Below are 23,144 nucleotides of genomic sequence, written 5' to 3' on the forward strand. Positions count from 1 at the left end.
TCAAATCGGGGATGTTCGGCTCTTTACGTGTGATCCCGTAAGGTTTAACGGAAGGAACCGAAAATAGCCGAGCGTAATGGAGTCACGTTAGCTACAGGTAGTGTAGACGTAGCGAGGTGTTGACACAGGTAGGTGTAATTATTTTACGCTTTCGCTTGTTTGACTACTTTACTTGAAAAAATCAACACGGATTTTGTGTAACTATCACTTTTTTTTGCTAAGTTTGTGGCTTTGCGACATAACTAACGGATAAATTTCCATTCGCTTTATTAGTATTAACTCCCAAGTCATATATTTAAGTTGACGCAGTGTTGCTCGAGAGATCGAGTGTGCTGCTGGCGTATTTTGTTCGTCCGTTTGGAACTCGATGATTTGGTTATCTTTCTCTTTTCTTAACATTCATCACCCTCTCGCCCTCTCCCCCAGCTTCTTCCCAGAAATCTCATTGATCTTTGTACATAGCGTTGCCAGAATGGTATAGCTACAAGATGTGCGTGTGTGTTTGCGCGCGCCTGTGCGTGCGTGTTCGCCGAGTACGTGGGTTTTGTCTGTATCCTCGCTGCATAAAGAAGAAAGGCATTGATAGGAATAAACATCCAGATTGTGCAGCACATGAATCTACTACGTGTGTGTACTAATGTGCACCTTCTTTGTTTACTGTAAACAAACCTCAAACTCTTAAATTTATGGACCCTGCTGGACTTGATAAAGGATGTTGCTTAACTAACAAACAAATGTATGGTCATAAGAGTCGGGGGTAATAGTGGATTTAAGGATGAGTTTTACTCTCCTTTTCATGAGATAGATCTGAATTGTATTAGTAATCAGTCAATTGCCATGACCGTCTCTTACCCTATTAAAGAATGCATGAAGAAATTATATGTACTGAAGTTGAGTTATAGTAAACATTTTGAACAGAATAGTATGTAAATTATAAGCAAATCAAAATGTGCTGACTTAGACAAACCTGGAGAGTTGCTTACTGGGAATACTGTTAAGGAAGATGTAATATTAAGCATGTCAAATGCATATTTTCCTTAAAAGATACACTTAAGAAATAAAAGCACTTTAGAATACTGCATTCAAGTAAGCTATAAAATATTTTGTGTTAGTTTTCAGTATGAGAGCTTTCAGTTTATTGGATGTTCATGGGGCAGATATGAGCAATAAAAAGTTCTTACTCAGCAAGTTTTACATTAACCAATATAATATCAATTCATATTTTACTTTATAGGTGAGGAAATATAATATCAATACATATTATACTTTATAGGTGAGGAAAAACAATATGCCACACAGCCTTTCTAGTAACTTTGATGAAAGCTTATATCATTTAACATGTACAATCCACCTTTTGGGGGGAAAGAATACCAGAACAATAAGACAATGTCAAAATGAAAGCATATGCTATGTTTACTCACATTAAAAAATATGTCCCATTTACAGTTATTTGTAGTTGACAAGCAAAATCAGTGTTTATCTGTGTGCTGTTGAATGCACGTCATAGCCAGAGTAAGATTTACACTTTTGATGGAAAATGGTTGGTACAAGTAGAATTACAGGAATGTTAATTTTGATCTTCACAATGGATTTTCAGGTTTTTAATTACAGTGCACAAAGAGGAAGATTTAATATCGCTACTTGATGTTTGGAACTCTCCTTCCTGACTCACATTAAAATTGTGCTTAGCAGACAAAAAGACTTTTTAGAAAGTGTAGCATAAGGCAGTAAATGATAAGTATCAATCAAGATAGCATTAAGTTACCTTATTATTTTCATTTGCATATATTAAGTGAAGTAAAAACAGAAAGAATCGAAGAATCAACCAGACAACGCTACTTAGGTGCTGAAATAAGCAGATTCATAAGATGAGAGAAGGGACTTGAGAATTTTTTAAAGCAAATGTTTAATGCTTCATGGTTTAATATGCATCATCTTGCACATCTAGAATTTAACTCCAGCTCTTGCTGTGCATTTGTCCGAACATTTAGCGTATGGCAGGAGAGAATGGTTAACCCGAGGGAAGGAGGTGAGGAGCACATGTAGATTCAGTTACTAATGTGGTCATTTTTCACTAATTGATTCCATCTGACCCAACAGCTGTCCTCACCTCCTTCTGCCAGATCAGATGTATTCTATCCTTTTGGAGGGTGAAGGTTTGGTCTTTTAAGGTGTAATATCTTCACGATGTGCCGGCAACAGTAACTCTCATCTTCATAAGAATGAAAAAAAAAAGTTTTCATTATTATTGTCATTTGATAAGACAAATGATGAAGAAAGCAAGGAGATGCTTATGGACAGAATGTGCATATAAGTCAATGTATATCTCTTGCGCATATGCTGACTTGTCGTGGCTTGGCTTGCACAAGCATTGTTTAACATGTCAGCTTATGCAGTGAATGTCATGTTATGAATTGGAGACAGTAGTGCTCATGTAACCAACCCCAAGGTAAGGTAAAGGTCGTACCCTGACCTTTTTCAGGTTGTTGGGGAATAAGGTGTTAGAGATCCCTCTTTTCTTTGGGCCAGCTTTACCTGAGGCCGGTGTCCATCTCCTCTCCCTTGCTGCCTTTCCTTCCCCAACCCACCAGAGGGAGAAGGGAGGCAAAGTACAGCCCATAGACATCTTTGGCCAGTCTGCCAAAATGTGAAGTGTTTTCATTTATTTATTCAGCCAAAATTAATGTGATTGAAATTTAATTTATCAAGTACAATAGTGTTAGAAGTTGGCAGTCCGTAACATTCTAACACAGAGTACAAAGATAAATAACATGGCCGACATGTCTAATGTCATTAGCATTGGGGGTGGAGGTCTTCGAAGGAAAGGCTGGTTTTAAAGTTTGATTGTGAGCGAATTCAAATAGCATTTTTTAGCGACTTCTGTCTGCACCTCAATTCTCTAACCACTCGGCTACCTGCTACTCTAGAGCCGTTACAAAAAAAAATGAACTGGAAAAATATCTATCTCCGACCCAGAGCTAGAGCTTTAGTCCCGATGCAGGACGCACGACGTCAACCTTTGTCAACCTATAGTTGCAATGAAAGGTAGTAGAGGCCTAGGCTTTTAGACATCTTATGTAAGAAAATATTTATATTTGTAAGAATTACTTTTGAGCCCCTGCAAGTGCGCTTTCTCTTGAAGTGGATAATTGCTGTTGGCCTCTGACCTAATCTTTTAAAATATGCCGTGCACACACGTTATTCATTCCGATTTGGAGCTTTGCATACTGCATTAGCATAGAGCAAATCAGCAAGGTGAATAGCTATAAGCTTACTAACCTTTACGCGTATTCAATCAGTTTTGGAGTTCCTACATCGCCATACAACGAAGCAGGGCTGAGTTGTAGGATTGTTTATAGATGTCTCTTCTTTTTACAACTGCGTCCTTACATTTCAAAAGAAGAGCGAGTCATACCTTTGGGAATACGTACATATATTTAGACGAGAACATATACAAAACATTTATGCAAGCTTGCCCCAAGCCGTTTGTGTGTGGAGCGGCACTGAATGTTGTCTAGACGCCAGCGCGTGGCATGCTGTACGTGACTTGGTGGTCACGTAGTGTGGACGACGTACACAGCAGTCAGAAGGCAAGCTAGGGCCTGGCTGTTACGGTGGAATATCTGTCACTCAACAGCTTCTGCCTGTCATGGAATTTTTTTTTTTTTTTTTTTTTGGCGTATAAATGCCAAACTATATTTTGCCCACGTTGGGGCCTGTAAGATGTAATAGCGGGATCATTGCGATGCATGGGCTGTGCAGTCAGCAGTCCGTTAGCACGTGACAGTGCCTCGGTGTTCGCTAGATGCAGGCATCCCAGTTGGTTTATTTTCTGGCGCGCAGTCGGAGGACCGTGTTAATTGGCGCCCCTCCGCGGCTGGTTTATCGCAGACGTCTGGGTCGCCTTTGTGAACAAAGCACACCACAGCCTCGGTGCATCCCCCGAACCCGGTTCCTTGCCCTTCACCCCTCCCTTACCCCAACTCTCTCACCTCCTACCCCAACTCCCTCACCTAAGCTCGCACGCTCACTCGATCCTATCTTCCCAATCCGCTGCTAACCTTTTCCTTCGCCAGACCTGCGAGTCAGGTAGATGTGGAGAGGGCACGGGGGCAAACCGTCTCCATTAGACGAGGTCGAAGAATTAAGACGTGATCACTCGGTTTGCCGAGGGAGCGAGCGTCGTGTCTGGTTTTATCCTACCAACGGAGTTTTATTGTTTATTTTCGTTTAATATGAACGCTCACATTATGGATGTAAGGGGGATTGAATGAGAGAGGCCATTCTTTGCAGCAAGAGTAACTTGCTTGCAACCGCTGCCCATGTCTCTGGTGTCTTGAGGCACTTTCGACTCCAGTCGTTGCTTGCAGCTCGCATCGCGATCAGCAACCACACCTCCGCCAGCAGCGACGACGGCGGCGGCGGCGACCAGCGAACATCGTCGGTGGCTTGTTGTGGCGGGAGCTCAGTGACTGCAAGCCGTTGATTCACGAGCGGGCACGACCTGCTTTTGCACGCGCTCCCAGTGCTGTGGGAAGACAGACGCCACCCCCACCCCTTTCTCCCCCATCTCCACGACTCCGAGGAGGGGGTGCGAAATCAGGAAAGAGAGAGAGAGCTGCGACGGGTGAGTACACCAGACAACGATTCTCTTGAAAACTTGAGTGCCCCCCTCCCTACTTTTCCCACATCGGTTTCCGCAGTGTGTGCACTGATGTATTTGACAGCTGCTGAAGATGGTGGGGGGAAGGGGATGAAGGCAGTTTAGAGAAAAGGACGATTTAATTTTTTTTTATGGTAGTCGTGCTGGTTGGGGTGGGCAAGGGATGGTGCTAGTAGTGAAGAGAAACAGATTTAAGGTGAAGCCGGCGTCGGGTAGCAGCGGCCATATCTTGCACACCTCAGCGCTACTGCGGGTGCCGCACCACGCTCACGCGAATCAAAAATGGAGGATCACACCGCGGAAAGGGGCAAGTATATCATTAATTATAAGCGCCAGCTTAGGAAACCGTTTACGTGTCTGAAGATGTTTCAACCCACGATGCAGTTTTTTTCCCCAGGATATTTCTTGTCAAACATGTCCATCAGCCTTGCGTCGATCTCTCACCGTTGGTTTTAGAGAAAGCCACGAGTTATATTGTGTCTTGACCGTGATTGATTACGAAGTCTATGAGTTATCTGCTTATCGGGTAGGTGTTCACTTAGTCCAAGGTAGATACCGTTGGTTGATGACGCTCGGACTGATTGTAATGTGAACTGGACAGCAGTGCAGTAGAAAAGGTTAGAAGAATGCGAATGATTCGCAGATTAGAGATGTTTCTGGAACTGCCGTCTGTCATTGCGAGGGTTGGAGCACGTGAGCGATGTTATCTACGAGTGAAGATGGTATTATCAGCGCTGTCTGTGCTCGCTGTTCTGGACAATGAGTCACCGAGAGACGAAGGATTCTCAGTCTAAACTTGAAACACAGGACACGCGCTTATCTCTGTGATGACAACCCACTGTAACATCGTGTAAAGACAATGTATGAGGAATCTTTGCCATAGAAATAAGTGTGGTGTTAGCTTGGGTTATTAAATTACACCTGTGTATGCTCGTGTTGCATACATTTCATTACGTGGGCGCACCCACGGTTCTAGTGGACGAAACGTGCGTTGAAGAGAGAGTTCTTGAAATGATACATTCTTATAAGGCAGTTTAATCCGTTTTCTCATCTTGTACAAATTAGGGACCTTACAAACGGCTTCTGTGCAGACGATTGCTTGTGTCATTATTGTTTCCAAAAGACTTACCTATGTATCCAGTTCCTTTTTACCGCAGTACATTTTGTTCCGTCGGGCTGAAAGCACTGCAGAAATGTTTCTGACATACATACACCTAACACATTGCTGATATGGTTAATGCTTATTTGGATTAACTTTTATTTTAAAATATAAAATTTGTTTATCAAATGGTTGAGCTCATTTTGTTTTGGAAAGATAAACTTCTCCAATTGTTTACGTCATGAAACTCACATCACATTGAAAATATTATTTATATATATATAAATTGAAATATTATGATATATAATGATAGAGGACGTTTTCTCGTAAGGATGAGGACATACCAACACGTCAATCGTTTAGGTCAAATCACCAATCAACCCTTATGTTTCTGCTGAAGAAAAGCAAAATATTTAACAAACAAATCCACACGAACGGCGTTTTCAAAGTATTTGAAAGTATATTTCTGTACCATGTCCGATCCGTTACATGTACACGTGTAATGAGTGTAATGACCCATGCCTGTCGTTGACCATGTTTTTTGTGTCGGCGTATTTTGTGACATGACGATGCCCTACACCTTTTGCTACAAGTCAGTGAGTGTTACACACCTTTTATGCGGTAACTCATAGCATCAGAATTCTTTTATATATATAAATCGATGGTGCCAGCCACTCACTGGCTTATTTATAGCTGTTAAAGTGGCCCACAGTTAGCGATAACAAGGTCAACAGCCGCCATTTCTTAGATAATAACTACTGCTAGATAAGACTGGCGGCCGTCGACGGTAAAAGATGTTATCGGCGGTACATCATTCAGGAGCTTACCTACTTATTCCAACAATTTCATTTTTAAAAAAAGAGAAGAAAACTCGGTAAAGGTGTTTTCGGTTTGTATTGCTTTGTGCTGCCTTTGGCGGTGTGCCCATTATAAACGTTTATGTTACCTGACTTTATTAAGAAAAGTGCAGCGCGCTCTGGTTATTATTATTTATTATTAGCACTACACAACGTTTAAAAAAAAGGTTGGTAAAAAATCATCTGCATAGAATTGGTCGCGCATTTTGATTGACTCATTTATCTTAACATTGTCCGTTTTTGATTGAGTACGCATGCGAAAGAAACTGGTTAAAGGGCTTCACCACGCGTTTCGTGTGTGTGGTGTAAGAAATGAAAGGTGACAGGAAATGTTTCTACAAACACAGTTGCTGTGGTGGTCCACTTTATTGGTCAGTTTTCACTCCCTGTAGGACCAGGACTGTCGTCTACCGCGGTTGATAACTTCCGGGTCACGCATACATCAGTTCCGGTTATTATTCAATGGAGGTCTATGACATACGATTGGTACTGATGGTGTGAACCACGTCATTCAAATCCGATTTATGAAGAACTTCCAGAATTTCTATCTTAATTGCCAGAACAAAATTCTGGGTATCAACGCCATGTCCCAGCTGTACGCGTCTTAGGCACTCATTTCAGAGGAATGTTTTATCAAAAATTCTTGACTGGACCGGTACAGTCAAGTATCTTATCCAAAGTATCAGCGAGGAAGAAATCTCTGACACCGTATACCTGCTATTTTCTTGTGATGACGTGCAAACAGTAGTCGTTGAAATGTCAAGAAATACTTTCTCGCTCTCAAATATTATTTTACACCGGCTTAGAAATACCCTCTACCAGGAAGGTGAATTCGAGACACCATATAGTTATCACTTTTGTGGCTTTAAAAATGTAGTGGTTCAAACATTAAAATGCCAAGGAAGTATCTTTCTTTCTCATTGATGACCTTTTACGCTGGCTTTGCGTGTTATATGATGCCAAAGGGGTTTTGTGCTTGAGCTTGCACGATCTTCAAATCCTCGGGGGTGGCAGAACATCGAAAAGTCTTCACTGAACAGTAAAACCTGGTTTTCTTTTCGCAAAATGATCGGTGAATCTCTTCCGTCCTTTCTCTCTTCGTCCAGCGAGGCTGTGCTGACAAAACTGAGACTACGTCTCCTAGTCCTCCCAATCAAGAAACCATACAGCTAACATAAATGACAGACGATTGACAAGCGCTAGGAATGGTAAAGCACTGGTCTGGCGAAACATCCGGGAACTGTGTGGACACAGGCAGCACTGAATGACCAGGATGTATTGCTTACATTTGGCGCTTATTGGCCGAGGTTTGTTTACAGTGTTCGTAAACACGACATTCATCCCGCGGACTCCCCCTTCCCCACCCAGCTGTAGTTCGGAACAAGAAGCAGATCGCGAAAACACACTCATAAACACCATGCAGTCAGCATATGCGCTGTTGGTCAGAATTTTTTCAGCGAGGACAAAAGTGACAGGATGCAAAAATACTTTAAGGTCGGAGTTGAAATGGTGTGACAGTCGAGACTTGGTTAGACCGTTTGACATCGCCCTATATATAAGCCACGAGGAGAATAACAAACGGACATTATGTTGTTGAGTTGTCTGTGCAGTGGGTGTGCAGGAGTTTTCTTGTGGATGATGTTTGCGTGCATCAGGTAGTATTTTTACCCAGACACACGTCCTTACTGTCTGCTACAGATAATGAAGGCTGTATAATAAAGCCAGCATTGTTGTCTGTAGATAATAGCCACGTTTGTATTATAAAGCCAGTGATAATCGTCCGAGCGTTGACTCCTATAGAAAGCAAGCTCAGCAGCTGCTGGTTGCTTTTTAACAGATTCCAAAAAAACATTGTCGTGGCATTTTAATGTTTATGTGTGGGAATGAGTCTACGCCCGCGTCCGTGCATGAAATGCAAACGATTCTAGCTGAAAAATGTATCCGTTGTCTCCAAAATTAAACTACAGGATTTAACTTCCGTCAATTAGCTGTCGCTCAACCAAATAGCAAAACGCCAACAATAACTCCCACAACAGGGATAATTTAAGATTCTGCTAGAAGGCTTATATATAAAATCAGAGAGATTGAAACATAATAACCAGCTTAAAATTAGCGCCTATTAGTCATTGATTTTTTTTTTTTGTTCCTGCTCGAAACCCTTCGAGATCAATGGCCTCTGCTTTGTGAGTGAGTGAGTGCATTCGTGTGTGTGCGACAGAGAAACATTGAACTGGTGAAATGGACTCTTCAGGGGATTTCCATCTCCCAACGAATACAGCTCCCGGTTTTTTAAAGTTTTGTTTTTGTCATTGATCTTTCATGAAGCCATTGATGATTGTAACCCTTGGCAGGGAATGTTTCGATGAGTGGGACTTGGTAGTCAGGCAGTTTTATTTTAAGATGCCTTTACAGCCACTGTGCTGTGCATAAAGGAGAAACAAATGTTCAACCTCCGGCGAAAACATGCTCTTAGCCGATCAACAATGGACTGGTAAAGACTGCTTTGAGTTCAATGTCTCAATTTTTTTGAAACTTTCTGTATCTTACATTCCCAGGAGACTAAGGGTGGTGGGGTGAGGTGACGTTTAACGCTAGCTTCGGGCTAGTCCTGCTTGACCGCATGGCAATCACGTGACCTGCCGGAGGGGATTTAGGCACAAGAACCAAAATGTTGAAGATTTTTTTTTATGCATTAAACCTAAAGAAGGATTTTTGATGTATGACAATAGAGAATGTCGAGCTTTTTTAAGGAAAAAAATCCCCACTTGTTCGATTGCAGACATTATGTTTTAAACACGAGAGCTTTTAATGGCGCCATCAGCGCAATGGCGCCGGAGGCCTACAGCATCCTGTGGCGCGTCCTGCTCACATCTTTGCACGCGCTGAGATGCATGTAGTTCGCCTCGCTTTGACGCCGATAGTTCTGTGAAAGCGTAAGAAACCTGAACAAAAACAGTCTGGGGTTTGGAATGGAACGTCTTTCAGGGCGGTGAAAGCGGATGATGGGGTCCTCCACGAAGGGATGAACGCGAAGTTTTCGGATAAGCTGTAGGATTCCAGAATGGTACCTTTTGTGTGTGTTGTGACCGTGGAAAGCAAGCTCACGAGAAAACACACGAGAGAGAAAGAGATGGAGGGAGGGAGCGAGAGATGGGGGACGCAAAAAGAAAAAAAAAAGAGAAATGGAAGAAATGTAAACGAGGAGAAAGAAGAATACGAAATGTTCAGCAGATTCAGTTTTCGAGCCTCACCTGTTTATGTCGAGGAAATACCGAGCTGGTGTAAAGTACTTGATGGTTGTCGTGCGACAGTTACAGCCTTAAAGGTCACGAAGAGCTCATAGTTGGTTTTTTTTTTTTCGCCAGAAATATTTTCATTTCCCACTCTCAGCAAATTGTTCACTTTCGTTCTTAAGATACACAAGCATCAGCTTACACAGAATACAATAAAGTCCTGTATTTGAGTGCATAGAAAGTTTGTGTTGTCATGGCAATGGGAAATCTGGGATCACATTAATTTCCTGTAATCTGCATATTCCTGACGTCTTTGTTCGGCGGTCATTGCTCACTGGCTGATGTCTGTAGGTTGTATCCCGATAACGGAAGGGGAAGAATAAGATTTTTGGGGAATGATATCAAGGCATGGTAGTCGACCTCTAAGTGTCAAGTGTTTCCACTTCGTATAATATACTGCCTATAACCTGGTGGTGGCTTATCAGCCAGGCTTTGACGTGTCTGTACAGTGCAGTGGTGGGCGGTGTTGTTGCTGTAGATGTCCGCGCTGACGTTACCCGGCGGGACTACGTTTGATTGAAGGCAGTCCTCGAACTGTTGACAACAACTAGTTGTCGTCAGGTTTAACACCCACACAGTGTGACAGAGCTTGATCAAAGTCAGTCGATTCAAAGTATTGAGAACAAGTCACTGGTTATCATCAGTTTTGAACACGGCTGAAGTCGAAAGCGGTTGTCGAGCTTAAAGACGTCGATGGTGTATACTACCCGAACTGTTACCCGAGTGGAATTCTACTGAATTAATTGAGATGTAGCGTGCCTCTGTAAATACGGTAAGTGAGAGTGATTGTGTGTGTGTCACATGACAGATGGCGTACAACATTGCGTGCTTTTTAAAATTTTCTCTTACAATCACTCCGGGCTGTCGGAAGTTCTGTTTCCTGGGTTAGGTCTGTTAACTCTGGTCAGACTTTGTCAGGAACTCCTCTTGGACCAAAGCTTTGTTACAGACGGCAGACGACTTTTATCAGATCAGCATAATGGAACCTCGATTTACCTCGTGCCATTTCTTGTTAGCAACTGTCGGTTCGTCTGAAAGAGAAAGTTGGATAGACAGAGGGACGGATGGAGGGTATTTGTGTATGTGTGTCCTATTTCCTGTTTCGAATACTTAATGTCAGATAATGTCATATAGCTGGAGAATCATCCAAGAATTGCAGTTATTAACGATCAGTAAGCGAGAGAGGAAATATTCAAGCTTTCACGGCTCAGTATTTTCACCCATGCCAGGAACTGTAATCATCACCGCTGGATTAACAGGTGGGATGTTGTTTTATGTCTTACCGCTACTGGATGATGTCCACATTATTATAGTCCTTTCTTTCGGTTAGTTGGTTTACTTTCGATTTAGAAAAAAACAACATGTTTTCGACTTCGCACTGTGTGTGGAAGAGGGTAATAAAACCGAAAGAAACCCGGCTAACTGGAGAGGGACAATTTGATAACCAAATCCGTAAACAGATGTCCCTAGACCCTGACTCTTACAATCCAACAATCCTCTTAACGAGTGTTTTATCACACCGATCATCTCCTTCTCGACTAATCACTTGGATAATGATGCGGGGAACATCCTGATAAATGGTCTCCTCGATGTACTTACAGGCAAATCCTGACTGTTTTGAGAGTTACCTGTTGACGGTTAGTGAACTGGTTTAGCTGAGAGGAGATACATATGTGGGTGTGTACGTTCAAACCCTTGTTACTAAAATTAGACCTAACGTGAGAGAAATGGACAACTCGGTTTCACGTTCATTATCCCTCGATAACGATCTACCACAGTCCTCAATCATGCACGCGCGCGCACACACATTATCTCTCTCTCTTTCTCACACACACCCAATACAATACTGCGTGTTTCTTCGCAGCTTTTTTGTCATTTTTAATTATCCTTTTTAAACCAGTTTTCAGAGTTAAAAACGACTGGGCACAGTTTCTTAAAAATTTTTTTAACCTTGATTTATTACTGTCATTTATGCTAGTTTATACGTGGCTTAAACTGGTTCAAAAATATTTTTAAGTTAGAATCTGTTAAAATTCTTTTCTTGATTGATTTACACTGGTTTTCCCTTCTGTTTTTAATTTTAAAAAGCTTTTAAAAAGTCTGGCCTTAAATTAAAGCAATGTGTTTAAAGGCATGTTCATCATTCCTGTCCTATCTACTTCTGACATTCATCTTTAGTCCACTAACGGTAGTGTCGTCTCATAAATTGGGTTAAATCACCTTCAGGATGAGTCATCACTGGTTCACCATCCTTGGCGAGGCAGAAGTCAGCTGCCAGGTTGTCAGGACACTTGCCTGGCGTCTGGCGCCCCTCCGCCCCTTGTCTCCCCATGTTATAGGGCTGCGGCAAGTCTCGGGAAGCAGGGTGTTGCGGTCAGCCGGGGTCAGCGCTCAGAAAATCGGGACTTGCATTTTTAATGTATCCGTGATGTGCCTCCATGATGTTTTGCTGCAAGAACACCTCCAGACTGACCTTTCTCTCAGAACTTCGAATGTCTAATTCATCCGTACATTTTTTTCTTCTCGGAGACGGGCATCTCGGACAGCCAGAAGGAAGTTGGCGCACTTTTTTAAGTATGTGCAGTTCATGAAAACTTAACGAGACATTTCAGCATAACAGTCGTCCATGACCTAGCGTTCCTAGGGGTAATGACAGTAAGTGGTTCACCGTGTCCAGGACATGGCATGTAGAAGGTGGCGTCCCTCTCATTCCGCTGCCTTTACCTTTGCTGGTCCTCGTTTCTGCTAAGCCAGCTTCGAAACTGTAATCTTGTGTTCCACGTGTACCTGCGAATTACACTATCTTCATGTATAAGCACGAAACTACATTCGATTCAATTTATTTGGTGCTTATTGCGGCTACAGCGATGATCAAGAGATGTAGTTGAAATGACTACTGACAACAGAAAAAGAAGAAGCCATGTAGTCCCGACTATAGAACTGTGTATAAGTAAATAAATGAAAGTTGCGGATATATTATTTTGTGCCCGGAGTTGTCCTGATCCTTAATTACTCTGATTCCGAGCAATGAATGTTTGTCAGCCATTTGGCCGACACGTGTCAGTGTTGACATCGAGACACATCAAACCCACATCCTGTACTCGCAATGTGAGATCGATGCACGTGTGAATATGTGGAAAGGACCTGCGCAAGCATTTTCTCCAAATCGTCGGCCCAGCGGAAAGGCCATTATTATAACACACATGTGTAATACCAATGCCATGCAGAAGGAGACCTCACCGGCACCTTGGTGTGTGGCTTCCGTTTGTGGCGACAATAACAGTTAAGTGTCTCATTCCTACAGGAATGATCAGACAGCCTATTGAGCCGGAAAATTGGAGTGCGAGGAGAAGGGGTCGGATGCTGGCTGAGCCTGTTGACTAAACATCATCGTCTACTGCATCTTGATTGTCGTCGCTGTTGTCGAATTACAAGCTTCCAAAACAGAAAGGAATTCGTTCTGGTTGTTGGATGTTAAAAGAATGTCTGAGCATAAATATTGTAGACGTGCTAAGTTTAGGCTTCCATAGACCAATAGATGCCAAGCCAGGACATTGGGGAATAATGGTGGTTTCAATAGCAACAAAAGTTGAGAAAAGAAGGAATAATAAATTAAATATTTTCATGCATAAATGGTTGATGTATAAAAAATCTTATCGTTAAATACCAATCTGTCTCATTAACTAGATTTTATGAGACCTTTGGATTAAATGTTCACTATTTTCTGACCTATTCACTAGTACAAAATCATACGACATGATCATCTTCATCGTTCCCATGTTCGTACTTCTGTTCTATACGTGCTTGACGGTTAGGTCACAGTGAAGTTATTTTTTGCGTTCTTGATGTTGTGAGTATGGCTAATTGTTGAAGTCTATATTGCTTTTGTACATTCTTCTGTGTGATGGTTGTGAAATGTGTACACATGGATTACACTCGAGACGAGACACCCTGGCGCCTGGTGTAGGATCGGTAAGTGTAAACATTTGTATTTCAGTCGGAGGCTACTGCAGACGCAGGCGCTTAGTCTCTGTCGAGCACGTGTTGGCGGTCCGACCTGCTTGTGGAGCTCAGGTGACTTCAAGTGGAAGAGGGAATGGGAGACTGGCAGTTGAAGACTTTCCCTGAGCGCTTTTTCTCCCCGTCAGATATTATGGAAGTTAATCATCCAAGAGTATACAGGCCTGTCATTCAGCAAATTCCAGAGAATGGTACAAAACCGAGAGGTCGAGAAGATAAAAATCGGTGTCAATAGTCAGGCATCTCTTGCAGCTAGTCAGGACTGAAGATTATGATGATGACTAACTGGCCAGATATTTGAAACATTTTGTCGACATTTTCATCTGTGCACAAGACAAGAGGTTACATGGCTTCCCTTCCCTGTTCAAAAATAAAAAAAAAAAGTAGCGGCATCACTGGGATGTCTTTAAAGCGTTTTGATGTCGATGAATAGAGGTCAGAAGAGACAATCGGTCTGCTGCTGATTAATTCTGCTCTAAGATGGGTTCCTGGCCTGACCTTGATGGACTCTACCCGGCATACGCTTACATTGCCAGTGTCGTATAGTAAGCAATACGAAAGTATACAGACATACTTTCATCCATTAACAAACTGCAAAGATGCAGAACCGCTCATATGTCCTTTCAAGGCGTCGTTAGCGATCTTCCATATTCCTCAATCACACACGCGTGCGCACACACATACATATGTACACTCACACACAGAGAGACACGCACGAGTACGTGTTTGCGCCAAGTAGATATGAAGTTGTTTGATCTGCCTGTACGCTGTGAAAACTCCCCCATCAGCCTGGAGGTACTTGTAACACTCGGCAGACCTCATTAGTTTACAGCATCTGCGTCGTCCTTAAATCTCTTTCAAATATTTTAAAAATTTATTTTGGACGCGGGGTGAAAACGAGGAGACATGAAGGAGGTTGAGTGCTATCTGAGAAGGTTAGAGTTTAGTAAGGCAGTATATAGCACAGTCAGCTTATAGGAAACTCCCATATTAACTGGGCAAAGTGCCAAAGCGTCAAACCTCCGAAGTACTTTTCAAGTCCCATTCACTGGCAAACAAGCATGGACTCAGCATGTTGACCAAAATATAAATGTCCCGAGCTTTCTCCCCTTAACCACTAGTTTGTTATGACCTTCACACACGACTTTGCCAAACCTGTTCATTGCCAAACCTCTTCAAACTGTGTCCATGTTTTTCTGTTTAAGAATGGCCTTTAGGGAGACTTCGTTCAAGAAAGAGTCACTTCTATTTTTCTCACTTTTAATGTGCACACTCGGACACACAAACACCGACCCCTCTTCACACACACACACACTCGCTCGTGCGCGCGCATTGTGCTTAGTTGTTGCTTATTTATCGATAATAATAATTTGTTTCTTCTGCCACAATTTCCATTTCTTTGCCACCCACCATGCGAATGGTTGTGTCTGCCAGCGCGCATGTGTGTGTGTACGCGCGACTTTCGTTCCAGTCGTTGGGAAGCAGACAAACAGGTTTTCTTTTTCTTCACGTGCCGTAGAGCCTGCCGCTTGAGAAAGAGAAAACAGGATGGCTAAACACACGCTTCATCGATCTCTCAATCCGCCAGGTGAGGCACTCAGGAGCCAGGTGCACAGAGCGCCAGTAATCACTGAGTGGCCAGCACCATAGGATGTATGATGGTTGGTGTGTGGTGCCATCGACATCTTCTGCAGCTGAGTTCAGCAGTTTGGCGACACAGATAAACCGACTTTCATCATGTTGGCTAGTCTCACCCCCTCTTATCTCCAGGCCTCTTCAGATCCTTCCTTCAGCTTACATTCTGTCCATCTACCTTCTCTTGCCACCTTAGAGCGACTGGGAAAACATCAGACAGAAATATTGAGTATTTTTTGGTAGCTTCAGCCAAAACAAAGTTGAAATGGTCGTTAAAAAGATGATATTGCATTATTTAACATCTGTCATAATTTCACCGTTCGGTTCTATGTGCCTAATATCGCGGAGTAATGGGAATTTTATGTTGCAGCTACATGCCTCCATTACCATAGTAAATGTTTATGTTCCGCTGCCGTAAGCTGTCTGCTGAAGTCCTCGAATAAATTCTTCAGTTGTGAATATTCCCGGAACTCACGTGCCGTCACTTTTTATTTCGAGGGCAGTTGTGGAAAACTTTTCTCTGCTGTATTTTACACAGTTTAGGGAGTTAATTCTCGTTTTAACTCACTGTGGTACCTGACTTTTTCACTTTCTCAAATACTAAGTACTTTGCAAGAATTGCTGTACCCATGAGTTAGATGAAGTGAAGGAAGACCAGCTGCCTGGCGAAAATCGTAGTTGAGCATCTGAGTATTTTCCACACGAGGAAATAACAAGAGCTTATACCAAAGCGAAAAAAATCGTGTTATACGTGGCATCTTTCACTTTTAAAAAAAACAACAAAAGCAACAAACCTACCCCAGTTCTTCGCAGATTTACATCACCTACTTATTGCCATGTATTTCAAATCACAATGTTTGTGAGCATTTTGAACCCTAAGCAGACGCCTGAGAAACAATCGGAAGCATATCCTGCATATCAACATATTAATTTCCGTGTATTGTGTAACTGTGGATGTGATCTCTGTGCAGACGACATGGCGGGCACAGCGGTCAGCGTGAAGAACAGACGGAAAGAGACAGGATGCTGCAGCGTCACCTTCCTTCGCTCCGTTCTGGTCGTCTTCAATGTGATATTTTGGGTAAGTCTGGCACCTTCCTCAGGGTTCCTATCTGCCACCGACATGCTATTAATCATAAAGACGAGCGACATTTAAGAAATGTTGCATAATTGCCTGAGATGTTCTTCCGCATCCCTATCTCTTCTTCCTCTAACCTCAGGTTGAACCTAACATTTGTAAAGTTACTGGTTATCAAGCAACACATTTCTGTCCCTGGTATATGAGTCATATCCTTCGGGAAAAACTAGTTTGGTATCTTGTTGGACACCTGCAAATTATGTGACCTCAGGGATAATTTTACCAAGAGAAGAAAGACAAGCTGCATGCCATGGCCGAACTAATTAGGCTGATCCCACCCATCCCCATTCACATCCTTTAAAAAAAAAAAAGACGCAGAGAGAGAGACTGCCAGTCTTCTCTTACTACTAGAATTGGCCACCACATTAGTCACAGTCGCAGGAGCTCATTATCTGCATGAGCTTTCGCAAGACTGGGTAGTTAAAAAAACCTAGTGATGATTCATCTAATGAAGCATTTTGTACCACCTCGAGGAGGGGGCCCTGTCGTGCCAGCCTGGCAAGTAAAGATCACTCATTAAATGCGACTCATCTGAAGATAGCCTGGGGCGCTGTCGCTGATGTAACTGGAGAACTAATTCTTTCCATTTTGGAAATCCATTACTTCCGCGAACCAAATACAAAACTCACTAGTTCATCAGAACTCCCTTTTAGCGAGATTACAGTGCTTTTGTTTCCTTTTTATTTAAAGGTTAAAAGCATGCTGACTGTGTTTTTCAGCGTTGTAGCTTGGTCATAAAATATAGGATAAATAGGAGATGCACACATTTTTTGTTGTCTGCTTCATGAATGCTGTATTAATCAGATGCATTAACTTTTTTCCCAGTCCCCTCCACCACGAAAAGTAGCATTTTTTTGCACACCAAATAGCTATTTTGATTCCTCAGTACACACTGCCATATTTTAAAATGTTGCAGCTGACAGGCCTGACATTTCTGGGGTTAGGCATTTGGGCACTGGCCAGTCGCCATGACTACATTGGGCTGCTTGGCAACAACACCTACTCAACTACCACTTTCCTGTTCCTGTCCGTGGGTGTGCTGATCATCTTGGTCGGTTTTATGGGCTGCCTGGGGGCACTGCGCCAGATCCGCTGTTGTCTGGTGTCCTTTGCCTTCTTGCTTCTCATCATTTTTATTCTGGAGGCTGTCTCAGGTGTTTTGGCCTACCTGTATGAGAACACGGTGAGGGAGGGGAGTGGGAGAATGAGAATGACTATTTGAACACTTGGTTTGTCTGAATAGTAATTTCAAAAAGAAATGTGTATGCATCTCCTCTAATCTTGACTGCAATTCCAAGTTTGTAGCAACTATCCATAGTTAGGAATAATTGTATTTGTATTTGGGAGGAGTGTAACCTTTTGCAAATGAATTACAAGTGTGAATGACATTTATTTCAACACATTATTATAAGCAATCCATGTAGAAATGTCTTCTTCACTTTAAGTTTCCATTTTTAATACATGCAACATTTGCTCAGTACCTGTCCATGCTATAGCAGTCAGAATTACATAGTAAGTAGCCCAGGTTCAGTATGCATGCTTGAATATTCAAATTCATACTCGTATACCTCATGTTTTTTAAAACTGTTATGAGACAGATTCGAGAAGAACTGACTAGAAATCTGAACAAAACCCTGACAGAGAACTATTACTACAACCCAGGCATAACGAAGAGTGCTGACAGCATGCAGGAAGATGTGAGTCTTGCTCAGACTGATATGTTATATAAATTTAGAATATTTTTTTCCTAGCAAGTAATTTATGTGTTGTAGTCTTGCTGACAGTGCAGAGTGTGTGTCTACTGTCAACAAAAGCATCTGAATAGCAGGGTACATGGCAGGTTTTATTGGAAAAGTCCATGCAATTTTTTCTATAGTTTTTTTAGAAATGAAGCAGTAGATTTAATGATATGCATTAGGGGTTGGGGAAGGCATAGAGAGTAATAATCTATGATGTAGGCTGCATTCTAATGTTATATTTCTATCTGTATAGTTTCAGTGTTGTGGAGCACAGGATTATACCGACTGGCAGTACTCCAGGTGGCTAGGGTCAGAGAAAACAAACAACAAGGTTCCAGATTCCTGCTGTATTTCTCCATCCAAAGGTTGTGGGGAAAACAGTCACCCTTCTAACATTTACCGCAAGGTAATCACGTCTTTAATTTGTGCATATATTGTAATAATAAATTGAATTCCCTTTGTAAACTTAAATGTTAACAAAATATAGAACACCTGGGTGAGAGTGCCTTTATCCTGCTCAGGAATGTGCACTCTTTCATCTCACTAGAATTGCTCTCTTGTACGTGCATGACCAAGTAATGATTTTGAGAATGGTACATCCGTTGAACAAAAACAGCTTCAGTTGTTCCATGAGTTCTTTTCTCGGGATTTTTTTTTTTTATCATGGACCATGCCTCTTTCCCCATTAATTGTAAGAAGAAATGTTTTTAGCAGTCTGGATGGGCTTGTTATTTCTCAGTTTTTGTTTTCTCAGTATAGTTCGTTCAGTTTTTGTTCTTCAGAGTGACTCTCATCGAAAGATATGCAAGGATGTATGCTTGGTAGTTAAACTTACCAGAAAATGTTACATTGTTATTGCAGTTGATTTTTTTTTTTTTATCCTTTTATTGCACTAATTTTTGGTCGGTATTTTCTGAGTTTTTACAACAAAGATTTTTTACAAATGCGTTAATGTTGGTTGAGCCAAGATCTCACATATCCCAACCATAAAACTGAGATTGGTTGAATGCACTTCCAGGGCTGCTGGCAACAGCTGGAGCAGTTTCTCAGGTCTCATCTCATAGTCATTGGTGGTGTTGGGCTAGGCTTTTGCTGCCTGCAGGTAATATTGATAATTATTCATATATTATGTCATATTGGCCACTATGCAAGTGGACCCAGTAAGCATATATGCTTTATATTGTTTAGCAATTTAGATCACAGTGTCTGTATGTGTGTGTGTGTGCGCATGTATGCACATATTAAGATTTGGTTAGTTTTGTTTGTGTATTATACATATTCTTTAATCAACTGCTACATTTATTGTCTTTTTGCTTCAGGTATTTGGCATCGTATTTGCTTGCTGTCTGGCTAGAAAAATCAAGGTTTCTAAAGAATTTATATGAAGATAATAACCTCCTAGGAAAGCTACCACCTCATACTTGACTGAGGTCAAAGGTAATGCTCACAGACAAGCCTGAACTCCAGGACCTACAGCTTCTGTGGTGAAGAACAACTGGACACAAAATTGAAGCTGTTTTCTTGGCCTAGACATTAGCACAGTACTTCGTTGTCTTGTTCTTCGCCCTTTATCGTTGCTTCCTCATTGTGAAGGTCATGGATGATCTGACAACCTAACCTGGTCTCTCCATTCAGACTCGAAAACTTTTCATCAAAAATTTTTTTTTTTCTAAATGTGGAAGCTTTATTTAAAGACACTTGTTGGTTCACCCCTTCCCCAAACCTAATCGTTGGTTGCTTTATTTCTTTATGTTGTGGTTTTGGGTTGTTTGCCTTATGCTTTTGTCTTGGCTTTTAAAGATAATTATTGGGTAGCCATTTTGCCCCACAAAAGTTACTTAAAATAGGCTCAGCATGAAATGGAATATCCATCTAATGTTTACTTCCTCATCATTCTCGTGACATAATTAAAACATCTTGATATGTATTATTTACCTGCGATGTTACTATGACAGCAAGTAGCAACAATATAGATATTGTTTACATCACTTCAGTGTTGCGTTGGTCAACAGCTTCATGCTTTATAAAGGATGTGTCTAGAATTTGAAAATCTTCATGGATAAGGGACATATGTCCTGTCAGCCAAACTTATGAGTCACACTGGATTGGTTTTAACTTTTTGCATCTTTAATATTCAGGAAAGTTTTCATTTTAAGAAGTGTATTTTACTTTGATAAATAACGATGAAGCCATTACAAAGAGAAGATTGTCAGTCATTTGTGTTTTTTCTTTAATTTGTTTTAAAAACAGATTCTCACTTGCTGAGATAAATAGCTTTGGATTCATGTGCTGTGTGTTCGTGTTAAAATGGTCTTGCTTTTTCATGTGTTTTCCAAAGCATGTATTAGAAATCGGCCATTAGTATCAAAATTGTCACTAGGCTGAATTATTGTACCTAACAAGTATTTATTTATTAAACTGTTGGTTGCAACAACTCATTTTACACTGTGACTGAGTTGCCAAACTAGCTATGGCTTTTTATCCCTAGCCACTTGAAGGGTTTTTTTTTTTTTTTTTTAAGTTACAGGTTATCATTTTAAATCAAGAACATCGAACCTCTGGCATATTCCACTAGCACATTTTTATACATAATTTCTAAGAAACCTCCTTTAGTTTAAAAAAAATGTGGATATGAATGAGTAGAGTTAATTATTTGATAAAATGTGGTTGAAGTTAAAAAATTTTAACAGATCAAGCAAAGTTTTTCTTCATGTAATTATCATTGTTTGGAGTAAAAGATGAGGAAATATTAGCTGTAGCTGCTCAGACATATCTAGTCGGTATGATTGTGTGTGTGTGAGAGAGAGAGAAACCGTGTTTATGATTTCAGAGTAGGCAGAGAGGAGGGATTTTAACCTCAGATGTAAAGTTGACTGTTTAGTTACGAGTGAAAATCCACAAATCACCATGGTATGCGAACTATTTTGCGAGATCTGTCATTTTGGCTTTACTTACTTTTATTTTTTCTCTTGTAGAATTGATGTCAGCATAGTGGCAAACTGGCAAGGCTTTTTGATGATGCAAATGATGGATGATGGGGTTTTTTTTGGTTCTCCATCTACATCACTAGCTTAAAAAGGCTTGTGTAAAAAATGAGTCACATGTTGATCCTATTTTATAATTTTCAAGACACTATTGCTGACCCTGTTAAGTAGCTTACAGCCTTGTCAGATCACATTTGCAGAGCTTTAGTAAATCATGTTCCATATCTTTATACAGGGTGGGCTACTTAAGAGTAGCCAGCTCCTCCAAGCATTTTATAAGATGTAGGCTGTTTTTAAATAGTCCTTGCTGTACATTTATGGTATTGTTCTGAACAATGTTTACAAGTTTCAGATCTCATTGTTTACCAACTACAGTAGAGTTTACAATTCTGTGAAATTCTGGGCATGATTTACCATTATAATGGCTTAAATTTTACATTAGTTGTATGATCTTACACTCACTGTTCAGTGACCAACAAGTAAGTCCACAGAGGGACCAAAGCTATTATTCGAGCTTTCCTGAATTTTACTATCTAGGTGATTTTTTTTTTTAACCTTAAAAATAACGTAAGCCTGTGAATGTCACAACAATCAACTATTGCATTACAAATGAAGTGAAAGGATGAGCAAATGGCATTATTGTTTATAGGATGGCTGTCTCAGGATTTCATTTTACATAATTTTGTCTGGGTTTCTTCAAAACTTAATTTTGAAATAACCTACAACTGTTTTTTAAAAAGGAATATTTCTGTACACCAGAAGAGTGGATGTTTTTAAAAATTGTGTGTATGTGCAAAGATGGACTAATCTTGACTAAGAGCTTATCTTCAAGAAAGCTCACCGATCCATTACTACATTGTAAAGAACTATATTCATTGTTAAATTTGATAGTTCACAGGTTTTTGACTGTGTTTTTATAATGTGTGCAAATCATGCAGAGTTTATTTTTTTTAAAATATGAGCAAAATTTTGTAAAGAATATTTTTCACTTTGCTGAGAATTTGAATCAGTCTATTAGTTTGTGTTCCTGTGAATATCATGATTGCTTAGGCATAATGCTATAGTGCATTGTAAGTAGAAAATAATTTTATATTCTTTTTGGCCTTCAACAGACCATGTTACATAAAATTTGCAGTCATAAATTACTCTAAATCATTTTAACAATGTTCCGTTAGTTTTAACTCTGTTATGTAATATTGTAAATTAGTAACAAGAAAAGTTTATAATTTGTTTGTGATGTTTGGCAGAATGTTTATTGTTATTCTTACACTGATTAAGCACAAGCCTTTGTGAATTTCCTGCTGTGTAGTGTTCCATGTTTTAGGACCTGCTCTTTCTAAGGTTTTCAAGAAATGAGATTGTCATGACAACAATTTTACAATTGAAATACAGAAAACAGAATATTCTGAAAAAATAGACTTGGTATTTTGTATAAGTATTGAAATTTTTTAGAGCTATTATTTCTAGAATTAATGCAAGATACGGCTACTTTAAAAAAAAAAAAAAATGCACAAGTCACAACAGAAAATCTCAGTACTTTGGACAGTGGACATAATTTAACCACCCTGTTCCTCACTGTTCTCCAAGGGCCTCTCTTCCCATCCTCACATCTGTTTGCATCTCCTTTCTATCTCTTAGTACTGCTTCATGCGCTGTGTTTAGCTGAAGAGTGTGGCACCATCTAGCAAAACAGATTACTTGACAAACTCATCTGAT

At 40.8% G+C, this 23,144-nt stretch overlaps 1 protein-coding gene across 4 annotated transcripts; it reads left to right on the top strand.

The window, feature by feature from the left end:
* The first annotated feature begins 14 nt into the window (after positions 1–14).
* Positions 15–22,842, top strand: LOC112559174 (CD151 antigen-like). 4 transcript variants are annotated; one of them, XM_025230180.1, is made up of 7 exons: positions 15–128; positions 16,539–16,648; positions 17,622–17,888; positions 18,304–18,402; positions 18,698–18,850; positions 19,463–19,546; positions 19,764–22,842. In XM_025230180.1, exons 2-7 carry the CDS (start codon positions 16,544–16,546, stop codon positions 19,827–19,829), a joined length of 774 nt encoding a protein of 257 aa, XP_025085965.1. In that variant the 5' UTR covers positions 15–128; positions 16,539–16,543; the 3' UTR covers positions 19,830–22,842. The 4 variants fall into 4 exon arrangements, with proteins under 4 accessions (XP_025085965.1, XP_025085966.1, XP_025085964.1 ...); XM_025230181.1 differs by lacking the exon at positions 15–128 and adding an exon at positions 4,494–4,627; XM_025230179.1 differs by lacking the exon at positions 15–128 and adding an exon at positions 4,716–4,970.
* The last annotated feature ends 302 nt before the right edge of the window (positions 22,843–23,144 follow it).

The sequence above is a fragment of the Pomacea canaliculata genome, linkage group LG3 (genome assembly GCF_003073045.1).
Source record: "Pomacea canaliculata isolate SZHN2017 linkage group LG3, ASM307304v1, whole genome shotgun sequence".
Taxonomy (NCBI): Eukaryota; Metazoa; Mollusca; class Gastropoda; order Architaenioglossa; family Ampullariidae; genus Pomacea; species Pomacea canaliculata.